Source organism: Gouania willdenowi, chromosome 21 (assembly GCF_900634775.1).
Source record: "Gouania willdenowi chromosome 21, fGouWil2.1, whole genome shotgun sequence".
In the NCBI taxonomy this organism is placed as follows: domain Eukaryota; kingdom Metazoa; phylum Chordata; class Actinopteri; order Blenniiformes; family Gobiesocidae; genus Gouania; species Gouania willdenowi.
In genome coordinates, this window is record NC_041064.1 from 3,855,622 (window position 1) to 3,877,621 (window position 22,000).

Genomic DNA, 22,000 nt, shown 5'->3' on the forward strand with positions numbered 1-22,000 from the left:
ATAATGCAGGAAAAACAGAAGACTGACCTTGACCTTAAATATGACCTTGAGCGAAGGTCAAGGTGACACACTGAAAGGAAATGTTGTTCAATGGCACCAGTCTGAGCACTGGATCTCAATTTGTGGCCAAATTATAGGGAATTGTTTTTTTTGTTTTGTTTTTTTGACATCATGAACTTTGACCCCTACCGATCTTTTTACTGTTTGGTCGTACAGCTTCAGTCTAATTAAATAAAATACTCCACTTTTCATAATTGTAAGAAAATGTTGATTTTTGACACTTGACGCGACCATGGCCTTGACTTTTTGACTCCAAAAAAGGTCGACTGCACATCGTTGACATTGTTCCTATGAGATGACATATGAGTCATTGGTGCTGCATTAATAGTCTAGGAGGAGTTCCACGACAAAGGAGATGAAAAAAACAATAACTCCAACGAGAATAATGTATTTGTCAATTTTCAATTGCCATATACAATAAATTTAAAGGATGGATATGAACTTACTGTATATACAAGTAGTGCAGGTAATATTGTCTTTATAATGTCATTTCAAATTTAACCTTTACAAGAATAAAATGGCATGAAATACAATTTATTATTATTTTTTTAAACTTGTGAGAACAATTATATGGTAAATAACTGTAATTCAAGAACCAATATCAAAAACAAGTTGTATGTTTAAAAAAAAGTTCAATTGTTGCTTCTGAAACAGATTCTGATTCTGTTAAGTTTTCCATTCTTAAAAAAAAGTAAGCACATACGTCTATAAAAGTGCCCAGTATGTTTTATGAAAATAAAGTGCAATCAACCGTCAGCTAAAATGCACTGAGGAGTGACGTACAGTAGTTTAACAAGGTCTAATGTTTTGTTAAAAAAAAAAAAAAAAAGATTTCAAATTTTTTGGATCGATGCAATAATCATGCGGTGAAAAATGTCAATATATCACCAAATCTGTTTTTTCTAACACCCTTAATTTGTAAAGCCTGTTCCATTAACTCTGATGATGCAAACTGTTGGATCTCCAATGCAAACCGTGATGCCTTCCTGACATGTTTCTTTCTATGTCTCCGTCTGCCTAAGCAGGTCTCCCAGCAAGCCACTGGCTCGCAAGTTGGTGGGCGGAACCGACTGGGAGTCCGTCAGTCGGAACAGCCTATCGGATGAGAGACTGGAGACGCAAAGCCTGCCTACTCGCTCACCACCCGGCACCCCCAATCAGTGAGTTCTTCCTCTTTATTTGTTCACAAAGCAAGAAAAACTGCCTCAGAAATCAACCTTGATTGATCAGTCGCTAACCTTTTGCTCGGATTTTTCACCTGCAAATAACGAAAAGTGCAACAGTGGAGGAGGTCGGCTTTTTTAAACGAAGGTTCAGGCTCACAAGTTCTCATGTAGGAGAGCAGAAGTGAGCAGGAACGATTTGACTCTCCGTACAGATTCAGTTCCTTTATTTGTTACTGCTACATCATCTTTCCTTATTAAAATGACTTTACTGGCTAGTAACGTTCCTGAAATCATATGAAATGTACAAAATATGATCAATAGTCCACTATTGTATGCTTAAATGACTTATAGACGACGGGAGGGTTACAATGAAATCACGTGAGATCACATGACCTTTAGCCTGCTTTACAGGAAAAATAACACAAACGTGTGGTATGATCCCCAAACATGTAAGTGAGGGTTTAGTCTGTGTCACAGAGCCATTTTTTTGTTTTTTTAAGAACTTATTTTTTAATTTATTTAGATTGTGAATGAGATTGCTAGCAAAATTTGACACATTTGATCATTTAGTGGAATTACTAGACATTCAGCCGCTCGGATTCCAGGGAAAAAATAGCGTGTGAATGTGTGACGTCGTCTCAAGACATGCATGTGAGGCTTTTCTGTGCCATATTTGGGCCTGATTTCAAACAAAAAGGACAAAAAAAAAGAAAAAGGTTTAGATTTCTTCTCCGTTTCAGAATGTGAATTTCATGTTTTCCGACCTCTGTAGCCTTTTGTTTTTTTCTGGTAATTAACTTTAGCTGCTTTTCTTTCAGACAATAATCCACTGCAACAACAATTGATCCAAGTGTTTAAAGGCAAAAGCCTGTAAATTCACTTCCACAAAGTGCTTTTATTACTCTTCAAACACAAGTGTCAGAATGACATTTGTTCCCACTCTACCACAAGTCTCACTGAAAGACGACGACTGTTCAGACTCCCAAAATCATTTTTGTTAAATATGTAATATTTTTCTGCTATACATTTTTTTATTCTAGCTGTTTGTGGAGCCCCAATGATTCAGACTTCTGCTAAATCTGAGGAAAGAAACATCTCATCATTTGTTAACATGTATTCCTTTTTCAAAGACCAATGTGGGAATCAAAAGATCAAAGCTTTAAGTAATATCTACTCACAGGAATGACTTTAATTCAGTGTGTTGATCAAACAGTGGGTCACACAGGAGCAAAGGTCTGAACTCTGAACATTAGACATTGTTGACATGATTTTTTCCTACTTGTGTATCAGGAATTCACTGTTTGTTCAAGAGGGCACCCGACTGCGTCCGTCCTCTGTTGGTCACCTGGTTGATCACGTGATCCACGCGTCCCCCAGTCTCCCCGTCTTCTCCTCCAATCACAAGTCGGCCTCGTCCACGCAGGCCAACAGCATCAGCCTGGACTCCACGCCGTAAGTCTGGGTGTTTGTTTTCCTGCTCAGCTTGTTTTTAGTTCTAATCATCAGTGTGAGATCCGGTGTGTGAATCAGCGTTTTTAGTCCGTCTGTGACTTTTCCAACCAGTTCACAGCCTTTAGGTTCCCAGTGTTATCAAGCTCTGCCCATTGGAAAGATGCTTTAGGCTTTATTTAAAATCTACTACACTTCACTTTTAGTGATGTTTACACATTGATTGATTTAATTAAGAAACATTTTTCTCAACGTGGATTTTTGTTTGTTTTTTTCTTTTGAATACGTTATATTTATCTCTTGGTTCAACTAGAAATGCAGAAATACCCACTGATTTGCCTTATTTTGTTATATTATTATTTCATTTTTTTTTTATTTCATGTTATTTTATTTTATTAAGTTGTATTTGATTTTGTTTTACTTTATTAAATTAAATTATATTGGATTTGATTTGATGTTATCTTATTTTATTAAATTATATTTTATTTTATTTATTTATTTATTCATTCTAATTTAATTTTTTCTTATTTGAATTTATCTTATTCATTTATTTGTTATTTGTTTGTAAAAAAAATTTGCAGCTCTTATTTATGTATTGTTACAAACAAAAAATCCAATAACTTAGGTCATGTGTGTTTTTTTTAATAAAAAAAAAAAAAAAACCATGTCTCTCTCTCTCTCTCTCTATATATATATATATATATATATATATATATATATATATATATAGAGAGAGAGAGAGAGAGAGAGATGGATACATTTGTTCATACCCTTCTATTAATAAATAACCAAAAAACAAACAAACCCACAGTGTTCACAGATATAATTTAATACTGACAAAGGTGATCAATGAATAATAATTTATTAGATTGTGTCTAACAAAATAACAAGAGATTAAAAGTTTGGTTCAAACATAAAATATCAGGCGTATCATTCATTTATTTTCTGTTTCCTGTCTGAAACATGAGCTCATCAAAGGTGAAGCTGTGAGTAGAGTCAGTCCTCCTATAACAGACTGAAGGAACTCATTGCTTTTTACTGCCTGGCTGATATGAGGAAGAGGAGGAATGGGGATGGGGTGGGGGATGTTTGTCTTCCTCTTCAGCTCTTTTTATTGAGGTTAATGCGTTGTGACTAACACAGAGCTATTAAGCCTCCGTCTTCTTCTCAGCTCCCTTTGATCTGTTTATCTGTTTTCCTCCTTTCAGTCCATTTTTCTAACTAATAGCTCTGTTATGAAGAGAAATGTCTCTTTTTTATGCAATCAAACAAAAAATGGATTTGAAATAAAGAAAAAAAAAAGAGAGATTTGCAAACAAAAATAATGTATTTGAAAAGAAAAAAAAGATTTGCAAACAAAAATAATGATTTGTAATAATAATAAAAAAAAAAGTTGATTTGCAAACAAAACTATCATAATTAATTGGAAAAAAAAAAAATGCTGGTTCACAACCAAAACTTCTGGAAATGTAAAGTTTCATGACAACTAGTTTTTGATTTGTAAACAAAACCAGCATTTTAAAGAAACGGTTAATGATAATGTTTTTTTTAAATGATAATTCCATTATTTTTGTTTGCAAATCTATTTTTGTTTGCTAATCTATTTTTGTTTTCAAATCTATTTTTTTAAATTTTAAATCCTTTAGTTTTGTTTGCAATTTTTTTTTATTTTCAAATACATTATTTTTGTTTGAAATCTATTTTTTGTTTCCAAATCTTTTTTTAAATTTTAAATTCATTGCTTTTGTTTGCAAATCTTTTTTTTTCAAATACATTATTTTTGTTTGCAAATCTTTTTTATTTTTTCAAATATATTATTTTTGTTTGCAAATCTTTTTTTTTTAATTTTAAATACATTATTCTTGTTTGCAAATCTTTTTTATTTTATTTTCAAATACATTATTTTTGTTTGCAAACCTATTTTTTGTTTGCAAATCTTTTTTTTATTTTATTTTCAAATACATTATTTTTGTTTGCAAATCTATTTTTTGTTTGTAAATCTATTTTTATTTTAAATCCATAATTTCTGTTTGCAAATCTTTCTTTTAAATTTTCAAATACATTATTTTTGTTTGCAAATCTATTTTTTGTTTGCAAATCTATTTTTTGTTTGCAAACCTTTTTTATTTTTTTTTTAAATGCATAATTTTTGTTTGCATTTTTTTTTAGATTACAAATTCATTTTTCGTTTGATTGCATAAAAAAGACACATTTCTCTACATACTCTGTTGGCTCATCCATCAGTGTATCTATGAAGACTCTCCAGGGTCATCAACACAACACCTCAGGGAGCTGTTCTAAACCAGTATATATGAGACCTTCTCTTTTCTTCTTCAGGTCACCTGATGGGATAGATGGTCAGCCTCCAGCTCTGCCCCCCAAACAGCTGAGCAGGAAAACCCTGAATCAGATCATCCAGGCTCACTCTCAGCAGAGCCTCCTGGACAACCACCTCAACGAGATGTACGACGTGCCCGCCAACGCTGACAAAACCACGGTCAGAGACGCTTCAGTCGAGCATTTATCAACGAAAACTCAACTGTTTAATAAATAATAATTAAGATCAGTTTATAAACCCCAGATTTACTTTGTTTTGCTACGCTGACCCACATAATGCTGGTAGATTAGATCAGAGATGGGTCAGAAAAATGTGATGATCACATTCATGTCAGAAAAATGACCAATTATTTTGTTTTGTAAATTTATTTATTTTTAATTTTCTTTCATTTTATATATTTTCTTTGCCATTGTATGCATTTTCTTTGTCATTTTATCTTCTTTTCTCTCATTTTATGTATTTTCTTTGTTATTTTATATAATTTTCTCTCCTTTTATGTAGTTTCTTTGTCATTTTATAAAATTTTCTCTCTTTATGTATTTTCTTTGTGATTTTGTATAATTTTCTCCCATTTTATGTATTTTTGTTGCCATTTTGTATAATTTTGTAATTTTTTGTCATCGTTTTGTGTTTTGCTTTCCCATTTTATGTGTTTTTGGAATTATTTTGTGTATTTTTCTTGTCCTTTTGTTACTTTTCTATCATCTGGTATGTTTTTGGAGTCATTTTATGCATTTACTTTAGTTGGGGGGGACGCATGTGGCCCTCACCAGTTGCCCATGGCTGCATTAGACTCATCATTAAATGTGAAAAGTGTATAATTTTTTAGTTTTGAACATTTAAAACCTCCAGACAAACTCATTGAAGGCATGGGTGTCATTTAGGTAACCTGTCATTGGAATAAAATGAGAGTAAATGTGGAAAGTATTTATTTTATTTTATTTTTTTTGTCTTTTTAATGCACTGGGTTTAGTCTCAAAAGTGTTTAAATCCTGGACATGAACATGTAGAGCAGTTAAATATTAGATGTGTTTTTTTCTCACTTTCCTGTTTACAGTTGAATGGAGTCGTTCCTCATGATAATCTGGTCCTGATCAAGATGAGACCCGACGAACACGGACGATTCGGCTTCAACGTTAAGGTGAGGAAGAACTTGGTGGAACTTCTTCTCCCATGATGCTTTGGTGCATTCTTCCATGTTTTGAAGCGCTGACGTGTACTTGTTTGTCTACAGGGAGGAGTCGACCAGAAAATGCCTATTATCGTGTCTCGAGTGGCTCCAGGGACTTCAGTAAGTCAACATCCAGCTTCATTCTGCCATCGCTGTGTCACTCACACGTTTTATCTGGCACATAGTTCTTCTCAAATAATCCTTTAAAAGGATCCTCCACTGTTTTTACAAATGTGGCCTAAAATCTTAGAAATAGATCTACTAATAACAACATTTCAAACAAAACACATTATTATGCACCATATTTGTTTTACAACCTGTGTTCCACCATCTTGAAATCACATGATTGTCCTAAGGGACTTTTACTCTCCCTTAAACAGTGCGCTGACATGCTCTGGTGGCTGAAGTTAGCGAGTAAATCACGGACTGTTGAAGACACAAACTCAGAGGATAGAACTCCTTTTGGGTGGGAGTCCTTTAACAGTCTGTGATTACTCGCCAACTTCAGCCACCAGAGCGTGTCAGCCCACTGTTTAAGGGAGAGTAAAGGTCCCTCAGGAGAGCTCTTCTTCTCTGCTTCATTGTCTACTACCAAACTACAGAGTGGGAACTGTCTGACCCTGTGGTCATAGATTATTTTTTGTGTCACAATTGTTTTTATCTTCTTACGGTTTACATCAACATCTTTAACTTTTATTGATTATTTTGAGCAACTAACAGCAGCAGAAGTTGTCAGTTTGACTGAAAAAGCTACTAAATGATCTAAAAAGCTACTAAATGATCTAAAAAGCTGCGAAATGATCTAAAAAGATTTTAGGCCACATTTGAAAAAACAGTGCAAGGATTCCTTTAACGCTAAAATATTAGAACATTCTGAAACATCTGTGCTCCTCCTCTTCCTCCTCAGGCCGACCTGTGCGTCCCACGTCTCAACGAGGGCGATCAGGTGGTCCTCATAAATGGGCGGGACATCTCTGACCACACCCACGACCAGGTGGTGATGTTCATCAAGGCGAGCTGTGAGAGCCACTCAGGAGAGCTCATCCTATTGGTCAGGCCCAACGGTGAGTCATCCTCAGTGTGTCTGTGGGAAATATTAACTTATAGTTCAACTGGAAACAATACTTGGCACTATTTGAGTGCATATAATGGTTTCTAAAGTGTGGGCTGTGGCCGCTAAAGATGCTACATGTGGGCCTTGTGCTTGAAAATGTCAGAGTTTGGGTTTGAAAGTATGTTCTAGGTCACATGTGGATGTTGTTTTAGATGCAGTACAGAACATGTTCACTACATCAGTGGTTCTCAAACTGGGGTCCTCGAGCTGTAGCTTTGGGGTCCGTGAAATAATAATTGAAATAAATAAAACTATTATTAATGTTGCATCATTACAAACTACATATGGGTACTGACTAAAATATTGAGAGTTCAACCTGAATCATCAACAAAACCTCTTATTAATACCACATACATTTGTTTTTTGTGTTTAGTTACTCTTTATGTTAATTCCTACTAATAAGATCTTTAATATTTAGTCTGAAACGTTGAAAGAATAGATCATTCCTGTCATATTTAGGGCTACAAATGTTAATTGACGTGAGAATTCTGAGTCTCCGGTGTAAGGAGTCCCTGGATCCTAAAGTGTGAGGACACCAACACAACATCATAGAAACAATACTTCCTGATTGTAAACACATGAGTAGGATGTAATATACAAAGTGCCAATCCTAAAAATCCACAGTTACACATCAGTTTATAGCAGATGTAGTCAAATGGGTCTGATTGTAAGTGGCCCCCAAAGTAAACACACACAATTATATCAAAATACCCAAAAGAACATCAAAAATACACTTAAATCTACTTAAACAAATACAACATTACAATAAAAATACAGGAATAGACAAGAAAAACACAGAAAATACTCCAGAAACACACAAAACTACTACAAAAATTAACAAAACGACAATAATACAAAAAATGACTCAAAACATACTAAATTACAGAAAATGATAACAAGAGTGCACAAAAAGACAAAATTAAACACCAGAAAAAATATTCAGCTAACCCACAGTACTACAAACAGTCAAAACAAGAACAGAAATACACAAAACAGACTCCAAAAGAGAGAGCGTTTACAGGAAAAATACACAAAAGCACAATAGAAAAGCACATAATAAATGCACTGAATGACAGAAAAACACACAAAATCACTCTAAAAGCACTCAGATTGGTCATTATTCTAAATGAATCAACATTCATGTCAACATAATGTGGCCCTTTGATTAAAAAACACATTTTTGGGGCCCCCACTCTAATAAAAGTGGCCCACCTCTGGTTTATAGCTTGTGTTTTTGTGTTGCTGCTGCGTTTTAAACATTGTGGAGTTTTTTGGTTGAGGTCCATCTGAGCTGTGTGAGCTTCTGCTTTGCATTTCCTTTAATCAGCAGGAGGGAAACACGGAGGGGAGGGTGTGTGTGTACGTGTGTGTGAAAGATGATGAAAACCTAGAAATTCTTGGTATTTTAAGTGGGTCAAAGAGGGATTTGTGCATCCTATCCCTCTGTGAGCATTTATAAGATTCAATCAATGCATCAAACGTCCAGAATGTGTGTAAATATAAATCTATATGGCTCCGTGCAGTATTGGCAGCAGTTTTCTCACTATCCCCCCCGTCATGCAGCCATCTACGACGTGGTGGAGGAGAAGGCCGACTCAGAGCCAGACTTCCAGTACATCCCAGAGAAATGTCCCCAGGACCCGACTCAGCTGGACCAGCACGCTCTGAGGGACTCCATGGTCACTCTGAAGGAAGGCCTGAGCAGTGGAGCCATATTGGCACAGTTTGATGTGAGAGGACACACAATATTCATACACACACACACACACACACAGACTCAAATATAGCAGTTTTTTCTTTTTACTAACAAAGTAAATAAAGATACACATCGACGAGTCCAAATTCACATGCGTTAAAGTTTCCAAGAAATTCTCTCAAATGTTTTTTGCCACGACGACAAATTTTAAGTCTGATTTCAGATGAACGTCAAAAATATGAAGGTAAAGGTTAATACATTTTTTTTTTAATAAATGTTTAAGTATGAACCTCGGTACAAAAGTCAGTTAATTCTTTATCGGTACAGTAATTAAAAAAATACAATTATTAAATATCTTTTGCTTTATTGTTAACTTTATTCAAACGTAACACCACAGCAGTTTGCTCTTTTTTCCCCACATTGTTTGAATGAAAAAATAATTAAATATTTAGTAATATGTGAAATTTAGAAAATTAAACCCTGCTCTTGTTTTTTTTTTTTTTTTTTTTTTTTTTTTTACATTTTTGAATGAAAAATGAAAGTATAAACGCTGCTTTTAAACAGTTTTTAATCTAATAAAATTAAGTGTGGTTAACACAACATGCATATTCATTTAAAAGGAGACAATCTGAGTCTTAAGAGCAGTATTTAACAGAACAGTTTTTAAAATAATATGTATAAAAACATACAAAAATGAAAAGAACAATTAAATAAATGGTCCGGCTCACAAAAACTGGTAAAAAAAACTAAAAAATAGTATAAAATCAGATCTTGTGCTCAAAAATAAAGTCGCGTCTTGAATGGTTTGGCACAAATATGCATACCGTCACAGCCTTGTTTTTTCTAATTTTTTAGAAATTAAATCTAGTTTTAATATTGACGACTGGAGAAAAACAATTTTCCAGAATAAAATGAATAAAAAAATATTTAGGAGGCCCTGGGGAGAAAAATTAAATTGGAAAAATTGTGTAAAAAAAGGGCTCCTGGATTTGGGATGGACTATAGATTTATAAGCATTATTAGGTCTCACGGTTAGTGTGTTGTACTAATTTATAATCTCTTTGCTAAATGTTTCTGTTATTTAAAATATTCAATTTCTTGTTTATTTTGTTACAGCAACTGTACAGGAAGAGGCCGGGGATGACCATGCTGTGTGCCAAGTTACCTCAGAACGTCTCCAAGAACCGCTATAGAGACATCTCCCCGTGTACGTATGAGACCACAGCTGCTCTCTGCACACCTCACAGATACCCACTCACACATCACTCTCATCTTCTTCTTCCATCCCCACAGACGACGCCACACGGGTCATCCTGAAAAGCACAGATGACTACATCAATGCAAATTACATCAATGTGAGTTCATCCTTCAGCTTTCTTCTTTTTTTTCTTCCTCCATTTACGTCCGTCCTCTCTCTAACCTCTGTCTGTGTTCTCTCTCTGACCTCTGTCTGTGTTCTCTCTCTGACCTCTGTCTGTGTTCTCTCTCTAACCTCTTGTCTGTGTTCTCTCTCTGACCTCTTGTCTGTGTTCTCTCTGACCTCTGTCTGTGTTCTCTCTAACGTCTGTCTGTGTTCTCTCTCTAACCTCTGTCTGTGTTCTCTCTCTGACCTCTGTCTGTGTTCTCTCTCTAACCTCTGTCTGTGTTCTCTCTCTAACCTCTGTCTGTGTTCTCTCTCTGACCTCTGTCTGTGTTCTCTCTCTGACCTCTGCCTGTGTTCTCTCTCTAACCTCTGCCTGTGTTCTCTCTCTAACCTCTGTCTGTGTTCTCTCTCTGACCTCTGTCTGTGTTCTCTCTCTAACCTCTGTCTGTGTTCTCTCTAACGTCTGTCTGTGTTCTCTCTCTGACCTCTGTCTGTGTTCTCTCTCTGACCTCTTGTCTGTGTTCTCTCTCTGACCTCTGTCTGTGTTCTCTCTCTGACCTCTGTCTGTGTTCTCTCTCTAACCTCTTGTCTGTGTTCTCTCTCTGACCTCTGTCTGTGTTCTCTCTCTAACCTCTGTCTGTGTTCTCTCTCTAACCTCTGTCTGTGTTCTCTCTCTAACCTCTGTCTGTGTTCTCTCTCTAACCTCTGTCTGTGTTCTCTCTCTGACCTCTGTCTGTGTTCTCTCTCTAACCTCTGCCTGTGTTCTCTCTCTAACCTCTTGTCTGTGTTCTCTCTCTGACCTCTGTCTGTGTTCTCTCTCTGACCTCTGTCTGTGTTCTCTCTCTGACCTCTGTCTGTGTTCTCTCTCTAACCTCTGTCCTTGTTCTCTCTGTCCATAGATGGAGATTCCTGCCTCCAGTCTGATAAACCGCTACATTGCGTGCCAGGGACCGCTGCCCAACACCTGCCAGGACTTCTGGCAGATGACGTGGGAGCAGGGCTCGTCCATGGTGGTGATGTTGACCACGCAGGTGGAGAGAGGGCGGGTACGTAGTGGTGACGCTCTGCACGCCACAGCAGAGGAGCTTGTTTTTGTTATCAGTTTGTGTGTTTTTCTCTCATTGTGTGCGTTTTTGGAGTCATTTTATTTATTTATTTCTTATTGTGTATTTTTTTGTTCTATATTTTTGTTTGTATTTCATTTTGTTTTATTGTCATTTTGTGTTTTTGGAGCCATTTTTATGTGTTTTGGTGGTCATTTTGTATATTTGCTCTTTTTATGTGTTTTGTCATTTTGTATAGTTTACTTTCATTTTGTGTATTTTTAGTGTAATTTTGTTATAATTTCTTTGTGATTTTTGTTTGTGATTATGTATATTTTTTTTTCTTTTTGTCATTTAGTTTTATTTATTTTTTGTCTGTTTTATGTTGTGATTTTGCATGTTTACTTTAGACGCTGCACAAAATTATGCTTTTTTTTCTTTTTCTTTTTTTTTTTACAGCTAATAGAATATTTTTTATACTTTGTGGCTGAATAGTGTAATCACACCTTCTGCTGTGTGTGTGCAGGTGAAGTGTCACCAGTACTGGCCCAACCCCGACAGCAGCGCCACCTATGGAGACTTCACTGTCACATGTCACAACGAGGAGGGCAACACGGCCTTCCTGGTCCGAGAGATGACTCTGGAACACTCACAGGTAGTAACACACACACACACACGCTGTCAGCTGCCACGTGCACACACAAACACACACACATCATCACAACATGAAACTGAAAGTGAAAAGGAGAGGGTGACGTTGAGGGTCTGGAGGGAGGACGAGCTGGCTGACGACCCCCCCGAGGAAGCCTGTATGTTGCCATAGTGACCAGTGTGGGCTGTTCTTTTTCTGGCTCGTGTTGCTGAATGCCCGTCCACATATTAGAACAGCGTGGTTACCGTGGCAACCCAACCACCCCAGTCAGTCATTGTGAGAGGAGGAGGAGGAGGAGGGGACCAGGGGAGCTGAGAGTGGGATGAAGATTATAGAAAATAAGTTTAGCTTCACTGCTCCTGGTCTCACATGCTCAGACTTAACGCTAGCATCAAATATAATAATAATAATAATAATAATAATATTACATAATTCTCCTGCTGATGGTTTATGGTTTCCTGCTGTCTGCGTTTACCTCGTTACTCAATCCGCACTTATTCCCTTTGCTGTTGACCTTTTAAAGTAAACAGATATAAAGACAAGCCAATTAGCATCTTCTCTGCCTGTGATGGTTGCCATGGAGACAGATGTGTTACCATGGTAACGCAGCCAGCCAGGCAGCGTTAGAGGGGAACGATGGTCAGTGCTGTTATTTAACAGCACCAGCATTGGCTGGTGCATTTAAATGCAGCAGGGGTTTGTTTTTGTTTATCTTATTATTTAACGTTAAGAAACGTTAGGATGGATTATCAGTGGAGCGGAGATGATGAAAGCTCTCCTGGTTGCTGCTTATTGTTCATCATAAAGTTATTTAAATTCTATGTTTGCTGCATTCCAAAAGTAAAAGTAAAAGAATCTGACTGGATTTTGCCCCAAGTGACAAAATTAGATTTAATTTTTATTAATTGACAGATTTCAATATATTTTGATGTAGTTTTGAGGCTATTAGCAACAGATTAAAACGCAGCATTGCCTTTTCTCTCTCCCGCTGCCTGCTCCGATCGCTCGCAAGTCACATGACCTGTCAAACTGCAGCCTTTGTAGCCTCCTTTTATAATATCTTGATAATTTCGCAAAAGCAAAATGAATCATCCCGGCAAGTTCGTTTTGTCTTATTTGTCTATTTATTCAGACAACTTTTTTTATTTCAGGAAATGTACTTTGATCAGGAGATCAAAGTACATTTCCTGAAGAAAATGAAACCTCAACATATTATTGCAAAATTAATCGTTCAGCCCTAATAGGGATAGAAATGTCTTCCAAGCCTTTAAATCAGTGATTCTCAACTGGTGGATCGGGACCCAAAAGTAGGTCACGGACAGCTGGTCAAAAATAAATAAATACTTAATCTCTCTCATGTTGGACTTTTATTTTGTAAGAAACTTGCATGCTGTGAAATGCATGTTGAAGAGGAAAATATATAGATGTTTAAAAAATATATATGTGTGTTTTCAACAGCTGTTTTTTAAAAACTAAACTTGGTTGGTTGACTTCTAAAAAGAAAAATAAGTGAAGAAATACACACGCATGTTCACACATGTTCACACGTAGCATCTGTTCCTCTGATGCTACGTGTGAACATGTGTGAACATGCGTGTGTGTTTCTTCTCCTGTGGTCAGAGCGAGCAGCAGAGGGAGCTGACTCAGATCCAGTACCTGGCGTGGCCCGACCACGGCGTCCCTGACGACTCCACTGATTTCCTGGACTTTGTGGCGCTGGTTCGGACCAAACGAGCCGGACAGGACCATCCGATGGTGGTACACTGCAGGTTTGGAACCCGCGGGAATCTTTAACCACGTGACATAAATAAACACACGCATGTTCACTTATTGGTTCTCTGTTTCTGTTCTAGTGCTGGGATTGGCCGAACAGGGGTCCTAATCACCATGGAGACGGCACTGTGTCTGATGGAGTGCGGTCAGCCGGTGTATCCTCTGGACATTGTGAGAACCATGAGGGATCAACGGGCCATGATGATCCAAACACCAGTACGTAGACCAGGGGGGTCAAACTGGGGCCAATTACGGACCAGTTTGGACTGAAGTGGGCCACAGATTTTAGATTGAACAATTATTGTGTTCTAGTTTTCAATATTGGTCCATGCTGGATCTTCACTTCAAAAATGATTGATTATGTAACAGATTTTTGTGGAATTTAGTGGAATTATTTGTGAGAAACTGCAAGATTTTTTTTGAATTTAGATTTATTTTCATAATTTTTAATAAAAAAAATACTGCATTCATGTGATATAAGTGTGGGAAAACTTAGAGCCACAAAAATATTGTTGCGTTTCATGAAATTTGTGAATTTGATATATCTACGATAGAATTATTTGTGCATTTTCACAATAATTCATGTTTTCATCTTCTTTGAGCCAAATTAAATGCTCTAAACCAGTGGTTCTCAACCTTTTCAGCCCCCGACCCCCAAAATAAAGCTTCCAGAGAGCGGGGACCCCCACTGTAGCTGAAGGTGGTTGAACACAGACATGAACATTGAAGAACAGTCATGTAGAGACAGGACCATCTATAAGGGGAATAAAGGGGAGAGATTTTTGGGGTCCATCCATAAAGTCAGTAAAATGATGGTCTATTGTTCTATGAATCTGTGATAACCACATTTATTTATTCATCTGAATAATATCCACTGTTATCCAGGAAGTTTAGTATTATTTGTGCCATAGTATATAGTAGCAGAAATGTAACAAAAATTCATTAAGAGGTGCAAAAATATGGCAAGCAAAAGTGAGGAATAGGTTAAAATATGCCAGTGTAGTTGCATTCTTAGTTTCTTGAAGGCATTCTGAGATTTCACTCGAACATTCTCATGGAAAAATTCTATCTTTTACATTTAATTTTAAAAACCACAGAAATTGGTTAAAATCAGCAAATTAGAGTGGCCAAAAATGGACAGAAAAAGTGGTAAAAAGGGTTCAAAGTGTCAAATATTGGAACAATTAGTTTAAACTGGCAAATAATGGACATGACAAATTGTGAATGTAATTAAATTGGCAAAAATAAGCATGAAATATGGTGAAAAGAGGTTAAAAGTCACAATAAAGGGTCAACATATGTAACATTAGATGGAAAAGTGGTGGAAAGAGTTTATAAGTGCTGAACATGTGCAGAAAAGCCATTGAAGTGGCAGAAATGGGAGTAATTTAGCAAAAATACATTAAAAAGAGCAAAATAATGGCAAGAAAAAGTGATGAAAATAGGTTAAAATATGGGAAGTTTGGTTTAGTTCATGAAAAGGGGTTAAAAATAAGCAAAATTGGGCTGAAATTAATAAAATAATCTTAGTTTCTGAGGATGAGAATCCCTGCTTTAGTTTGACGCATGATGTAGACGTCTCTGATCCACGTCTCCGTCTCTTACTTTAGAGCCAGTACCGCTTCGTGTGCGAGGCCATCCTCAGAGTCTACGAGGAGGGGCTCGTCAAACCTCTACAGACGTTCATCTACAAGGCCAGGAAAACGCTGAACGACGAGGAAGAGGAGGATGAAGAGGAGGAAGAGTGCAGGAGCGAGTCGCTGAAAGCTGGAGACGAGGGCGAGGAAACGTCACCGATGGACGAAGGCGACGGAGTGGCGGCGGTGGTGGGGGCGGGGCTACTGGACGAAGAGGACGATGACGAGGAAGTGGAAGTGTTGGACGTGGGGGAAGTGATAGAGGAAGATGAGGAGGAGGAAGAGGAGGAAGTAGAGGAGCCGAGCGTCGCCAGCGGAACGAGCGAGACCAGCGTCAACCCAGAACCTGAGCCTGACCCCGCCCACCCGTGACCATTGACCTCTGGCCAGGGTTGCCCCGGGTTACCGGGAGAGGACAGAAGCACTGTTGCACTTTATGCTGACGTGAAAAACGTATAAAAGAGACAAATGGAGGAAGAGGAGGAGGAGGCGGAGCCAGCAGTGTGTGGAATAGGTACCGACAGGACGAAAATATTTAAAGAACGAGAGAGAGTGGTGGATCGGATTCGCTGTAGTGCCATACGTACGAAGGGGGAGGGGCTAAGCTCGTCTGCCCCGCCTGTTTTTTTAACCCTTCGTCTGTCAGACGGACCTGCCTTTTTTTACTGTCCTTTCAGCCGATACAGAGACCACGCCCCCCAGCCATTCGCTCCTCACTGAGTATTTATTGTGTTTAAACCCTTTCCACTGAACAAAAGAAAAACAAAATGTGTTACGTGTACGTTTTATTATTTTCTAGCAACGCTCCACGCATCCCTGATCTGACCTGGAAACAGTCAAACAATGTGATTCCTTCTTCTTTAAGACACAAACGCTGATTTAAGTTATTGTTCGTTGGTTGTGTGTGTGTGTGTGTGCGCGTGTGCGTGCGTGGCCTCTTATTTTGAAGTGCTACTGGTTATCTTGCTTTGTGCTGCGTTTTTGGAGCTAACGGACGCCCTCACTGCCTCAGATGCTCATTGATCGACGGATTGATCAATTTAAATGACAACTTGGATCAAACATATCTTGAAACTTCTTTTTTTTAATTGGGTGTGGGGGGGTTTGTTAGTTTGCTAATGCACTGGTTCTCAAACACTTGATTTCTACACGTTTATTGTTTAATTCTTCCACTTTGATCACTATCTTCACATTTAACGTTGGTTTGTTTTAATGTTTAATCCACTTTGTTCTTTGGCATATGGGCTCAGTTGTTCAAAAGTTGTAATATGGATCATAACTATCCAGATTTTTTTATTTTTAAAATAAATCATTTTTTTATTCTGTATGGTCAGTACAATTATTTTCCACAAGAAAAACAGGAGTATTATGAAATAAAAGGAGATAATTAAACTCAAGGAAAAATAAATGAGATTTCTTAGAGAGTATGTACAGTATACAAAATAATAATGTTCTTGTTTTTTTTTTTTCTTAATCTTTATTGTTTTTATATGCCAACCATTTCCCCCAATCATCTTAATTTTAAGATTACAAAATCCAGATAATTAGTGTTTTAAATTAAACGGCATGTCACACTGAAGGCTACTTTAGGTGTGCGTAAAAATGGTGTGTGGTAGACAGCCAGCATGAGGGCTCTAAATGGTAATTATTTACAGAAAAAAAAAAAATAGAAATACCTTGAATTTAAAAAAAAAAAAAAAAAGGAAAAAAGCAGATTTACATTCCATATGCTTCAAATTCAAAGTTTAAAATTTTCAACCTTGAAACACAAGCTAATTATAAACAATGATTTTTGGCTGTTTTTATAAATATCAAGTTTTAAATTAGAATTGAATATTGTTTGATTTTAACAGCTTTTTAAGAGGAATATTTTAATTTAATTCTACTTTATTGGTCTTGTAGTGTGAACTATTCTATAAATTCAACTTTATGGTTTGAAAATCAGTTGGAAAAAAATCAATAAATAAATGTATATCTACTGCATGATACGTGTAAATTATTTAACCTGTTAGAATTTAATTTAAATCACATTTTGTTCCTGAAATACAACACATAGTGGAATCAGAATAATGCCTGTTTTTTTTTTTTTGTTTTTTTTATCCAAATCCTACTAAAAAGTTTTGAACACAAACTGAGGGTTTGCTCCAGATTAAAACCAATATTAGATTACGTGATCTAATCTGATCTCAAAATCTGATTTATTTTTGTTTTGAACAACCAATTTTCAATATTTGATCCAAAATGCGATCAGATCAACTTTTGAACAACTGGGCCCTCCAGAATAAAGCTCCACAGGCTCCAATTCCTTAGTTTTTATTATCAAAGCATTAGATGGCTCACATTTCTTAGGCTTTTTTTTCACAACATAAAACTAATATTGCATTAACTTCCTGCTTTAGTCTAACCGATGATCTCACTTGTATCTAATGTCACATTAAAAGCCACATTTTATGAGTTCTATTATCAATATTATGATGTTTGAGGACCACTGCAGAAGGTTTAACTATTTCACTTCCTGATGTTTAATATTAAAAAGCTATTTTTGCTTAAAGTAGCAGCACAGATGCGTCAGTTTCTCACTCACACACTATTGTTTTAAAAAAATTCACCAAACCCAAAACCGAGCTAGTTATCGAGTGGTTGCTGTTTCATAGCGTCATGCTAGCATCGCTAATGGAGCTTTTTTTACATTTGGATGATAGTTTCTCATCGGCTGCTCCGATATCTGCTGTTGTTGAGCTGGAAAAATCTACTGCTGTGTGTGTGTGAACATGTGTGTGTGTGTGTGTGTCCTCCTCCAGCGCTCCTAGCATGTGGTTCGTTAGCTGTCTGGTCTACGCCTGCTTGTCTGTTTTAACTGGAAACAAAACGTTGTGCCGTAAAGTCACAAACTTATCGCTCCCATCTCATGTTTTATGTTTATTTTTTTTAAAGATGGAGAAGCAAAGTGGTCTTTTTTTAAAAAAAATTCTCCTTCTGAATCAATTCACTTTCTGTATCGCATCCCACACCTAGCCTAGCTTAGCCTAGCCTAACATCCCTTTGAGCCTGCACCATCAACAGTGCGTTCTTATTGGTTCTCCCACAGATCTCACACCTTTAAAGGCAGCGACACATATGAGGAGCTATCGATGGCTTTCGAAGTAACGCTAAGCTAACGGTTAGCTAAAAGTTTCACAAAATTGCGCCCATCTCTGTTTCTATTATTTATTTTTTTCTTAAAGATGGAGAAGCAAAGTGGTCATTTATTATTCTCCTTTTGCTTTTGAATCATGAATTCCCCTTTCTTTAAATTTCTGTATCGCATCATGCCTAGCTTAGCTTAGCCTAGCATCCTTCTGAGCTTGCACCATCCACAGTGCGTTCCCATTGGTTTTCCAACAGATCTCACACCTCTTAAGGCAGCAAGACATATGAGGAGCGGTTGATGGCTAAAGTAGCGCTAAGCTAACGATTAGCTTCACAGTTTCACAAACTCCCTTCCATCTCGTGCTTTGTTTTTGTAAAGATGGAGAAGCAAAGCAGTTGTTTTTTGTTCTTCTGCTTCTGAATCAATTAATTTGCCATTCTTTAACTTTCTGTATCACATCTCACACCTAGCTTAGCCTAGCCTAGCCTAGCATCCCTTTGAGCCTGCACCATCCACGGTGCATTCTCATTGGTTCCACCACAGATCTCACACCTTTAATGGCAGCGACACATCTGAGGAGCGATTGATGGCTAAAGTAGCGTTAAGCTAACAGTTTAAGCTAACGGTTAGCGAACAGTTTCGCAAACTCTCACTCCCTTCTCGTTTTTTTTTTGTTGTTTGTAAAGATGGAGAAGCAAAGCGGTTGTTTTTTGTTCTTCTGCGTATGAATCAATTAATTCCCATTTCTTTAAATTTCTGTATCACATCTCACAACTAGCCTAGCCTAGCTTAGCCTAGCCTATAGCATCCCTTTGAGCCTGCACCATCCACAGTGCATTCTCATTGGTTTTCCCACAGATCTAACAGCTTGTCACATGATCAATGGATCCAAATGCCACCAAATTTAGATGAACTAAAGAAAAAACCTTTTGATGCAACATTGTTTATAAGACTATGAAAAATTAATGAGCAGAAATCCATCAGAGAAGTGTTTTGTTTTTTGTTTTTTTCACTCTCGTTGCTCCTTCTCCGCAAACTTCCCACAGCGAACAGTGTCACGTTCGCTGTTAGCTTCTAACTGGTACCGTTAGCTTCTAAAACCGGTACCGTGTTAGCTTCTAAAACTGGTACTGTGCGCATTGAAGGGTATTGATCAATGCCAGTTTGGTTCTTTGGAGTCGGGTCGGGGGGCGGGGCAGCACTTTGCAGGAGGCGGAGACTGCGAGTGCTACTGAGAAAGAGTTGGATTTGTAAAAGTCGTTTTCTCCTGTTTTCATTTTTGTTTTTAATTTATCGGTTTGATTTTTAAAACTCGCGACACCAGTAGGAATAAAAAAAAAAAATCAAGAGCTCCTAACTACACAGTGCCACTTGTTGATTTTTGTGTAAATATGACTAGAACATGTACATACAATGTTGTATATGAAAAAAATCTTTAAAATAAAAGGGAAAATCCTTTGTGAGCAGAACGATTTTTTTGTTTTTTCCCCCTTTTCTGGATGATTCAATGTGACACAAACGGTGTGTTATTATTATTCAAAGTTGCTTCTTTGAAACATTGTGTTAGATTTGGATTATTATCTATATATATACATCTATATATATATACATAATGACCAATGTGTTGTGGTATATTACACCTTTGGTTCACTTCTACCTGTGTCATAAAAAAAGAACCAGTTTTGTCCTCGGTTGCTTGTTTTCTCTGGTTTCTCGGTGCTTTGGACGTGTCTATAAAAGCTTGGATATGAACAATTAAAGCTTGTCTTGTCAAAAGCATGAAGACGTGGCTTGGGATCGACGTGCTTTTCCACGCTGTGAGTGTGAACGTGAGGTCAGGCAACGCAAAGACACAAAGATGGAACGGGACAAAGAAGTTTGGCATCGGTAGAAAAAGTTTTCCATGTAATAAACACTAAACGCCGTAAATAGAGAATTTAAAGAGAGCAACACAATCACAGCTACTTATTAGGGCTGTACAAATACAACTTTTCACTTTCAATACAATTACGATATGGCATTCTTTATATGGGCCAATATCGATTCGATAACAGCATGGATCATTATTTTGTAGTGTGGAATGTAAGAGAATATTTGATAAAGCAATAATAATGAGATAATAATCTGCAACAGAAAAACTGACTCATTTATTATTAACCAATTTGTTACATACACTTCAAACATGAGAATATTCTACAATTTAATACAATAAATGAGAAAATAATTAGAAAACTCAGGAAAACAACCAAAATAAATACATAAAGTGCAAAATAACCGTGAGTTTAACTCAAATGTAAGTAAAATGGACAACTGAATAGAATAAATGAATTAATAAATTAGTAAACTCAGTCACCAACTAAATAAATCCAATAAAAATGATGAAATATGTATTTTAAAAGTGCAAAATAACCAGTAGTTTAACTTAAATATAAGAATATTCTACATTTGAACAGAATAAGTGAAAATTAATAAATAAGGAGACCCTAAAACATAAAACTATTTATGCATCTAAATCAGTGGTTCCCAACCTGTATTGGGTCGTGACCCCATTTTTATATCACACATTTTTGATGACCCCAGAAACATTTTTTCTTCCTCTATAATTAGCTTTTAATAATGTTTGTTAATGTTATACTGTGTTAAAAATAAAGAGTAGGCCAGGATTAGCACATGTAACAAGATGCACCAGCACAGATTATTTTATACAGTATTTTATTATAACTGGATTTATATTTGAAAAAGTGAAAGTATAGAATGCAGTTTTTTAAGATTGTCTAAATAAATGATTAAAATATTTTAAAAATGTGTTTTTAATCTTTTAATTTAATTACTATTACTAGACATTTCAGGCTCCCCCATTTGAATTCCAGGCGACCCCATATAGGCTCACGACCCCAAGCTTGAAAAACCCTGCTATAGTCTATGGCAAATGTCTTGGTGTCAGATGCCACAGCACATCTTTATAGGTCGATGCATGAGTCATATCAAGGCCATATAAAAAGCATCCGTTCCCATGGTTACTGCTGCTCTGTTGTTACCCAAACCGTCCAGAGGTGGGCGCTGCTGTACAATAGACTGTTTCTAAACATATGAAAATGTTTTTTTCTAAAACGTTTCTTTTTTGTTTGTTTTTTAATGACATAATTAGTATTTTAAAACTATACATTTACAAGTTATTTGGTGTATGACGTAATATCCGGGCCGTTTTCATTTTTGTTCGTAAATTAAACAATTACTGTAGCCAAAAAATACTGATTTTTTTTTTTTTTTTAATTATATGCAATAAGAACGCTAATTAATAACGGAATCAAAACATGTCGCAGCTAACAGTAAAAATGCTCGTGTCACTTTAAAACATGCTAATTCCCTTTTGGTTAGGGATTATTGATGACGTCACTTCCTGGGAAG

At 36.6% G+C, this 22,000-nt stretch overlaps 1 protein-coding gene across 3 annotated transcripts in view; it reads left to right on the forward strand.

Annotated features, from left to right (window-relative positions):
- ptpn4a (protein tyrosine phosphatase non-receptor type 4a) overlaps window positions 1-20,064 on the forward strand; it is a 79,971-nt gene extending 59,907 nt beyond the window's left edge. For 2 of the 3 annotated variants that reach the window (XM_028435973.1, XM_028435972.1), the window contains 14 exons: window positions 1,083-1,220; window positions 2,517-2,678; window positions 5,013-5,172; window positions 6,071-6,154; window positions 6,248-6,304; window positions 7,092-7,248; window positions 8,862-9,028; window positions 10,111-10,201; window positions 10,288-10,349; window positions 11,257-11,403; window positions 11,927-12,055; window positions 13,673-13,821; window positions 13,906-14,041; window positions 15,436-20,064. In XM_028435973.1, coding sequence (XP_028291774.1) covers window positions 1,083-1,220; window positions 2,517-2,678; window positions 5,013-5,172; window positions 6,071-6,154; window positions 6,248-6,304; window positions 7,092-7,248; window positions 8,862-9,028; window positions 10,111-10,201; window positions 10,288-10,349; window positions 11,257-11,403; window positions 11,927-12,055; window positions 13,673-13,821; window positions 13,906-14,041; window positions 15,436-15,834 — 2,038 coding nt within the window. In that variant the 3' untranslated portion in view covers window positions 15,835-20,064. The remainder of the gene's footprint in view (window positions 1-1,082; window positions 1,221-2,516; window positions 2,679-5,012; window positions 5,173-6,070; window positions 6,155-6,247; window positions 6,305-7,091; window positions 7,249-8,861; window positions 9,029-10,110; window positions 10,202-10,287; window positions 10,350-11,256; window positions 11,404-11,926; window positions 12,056-13,672; window positions 13,822-13,905; window positions 14,042-15,435) is intronic. The other variant, XM_028435974.1, reaches the window with a different exon arrangement.
- Window positions 20,065-22,000: the final 1,936 nt, after the last annotated feature.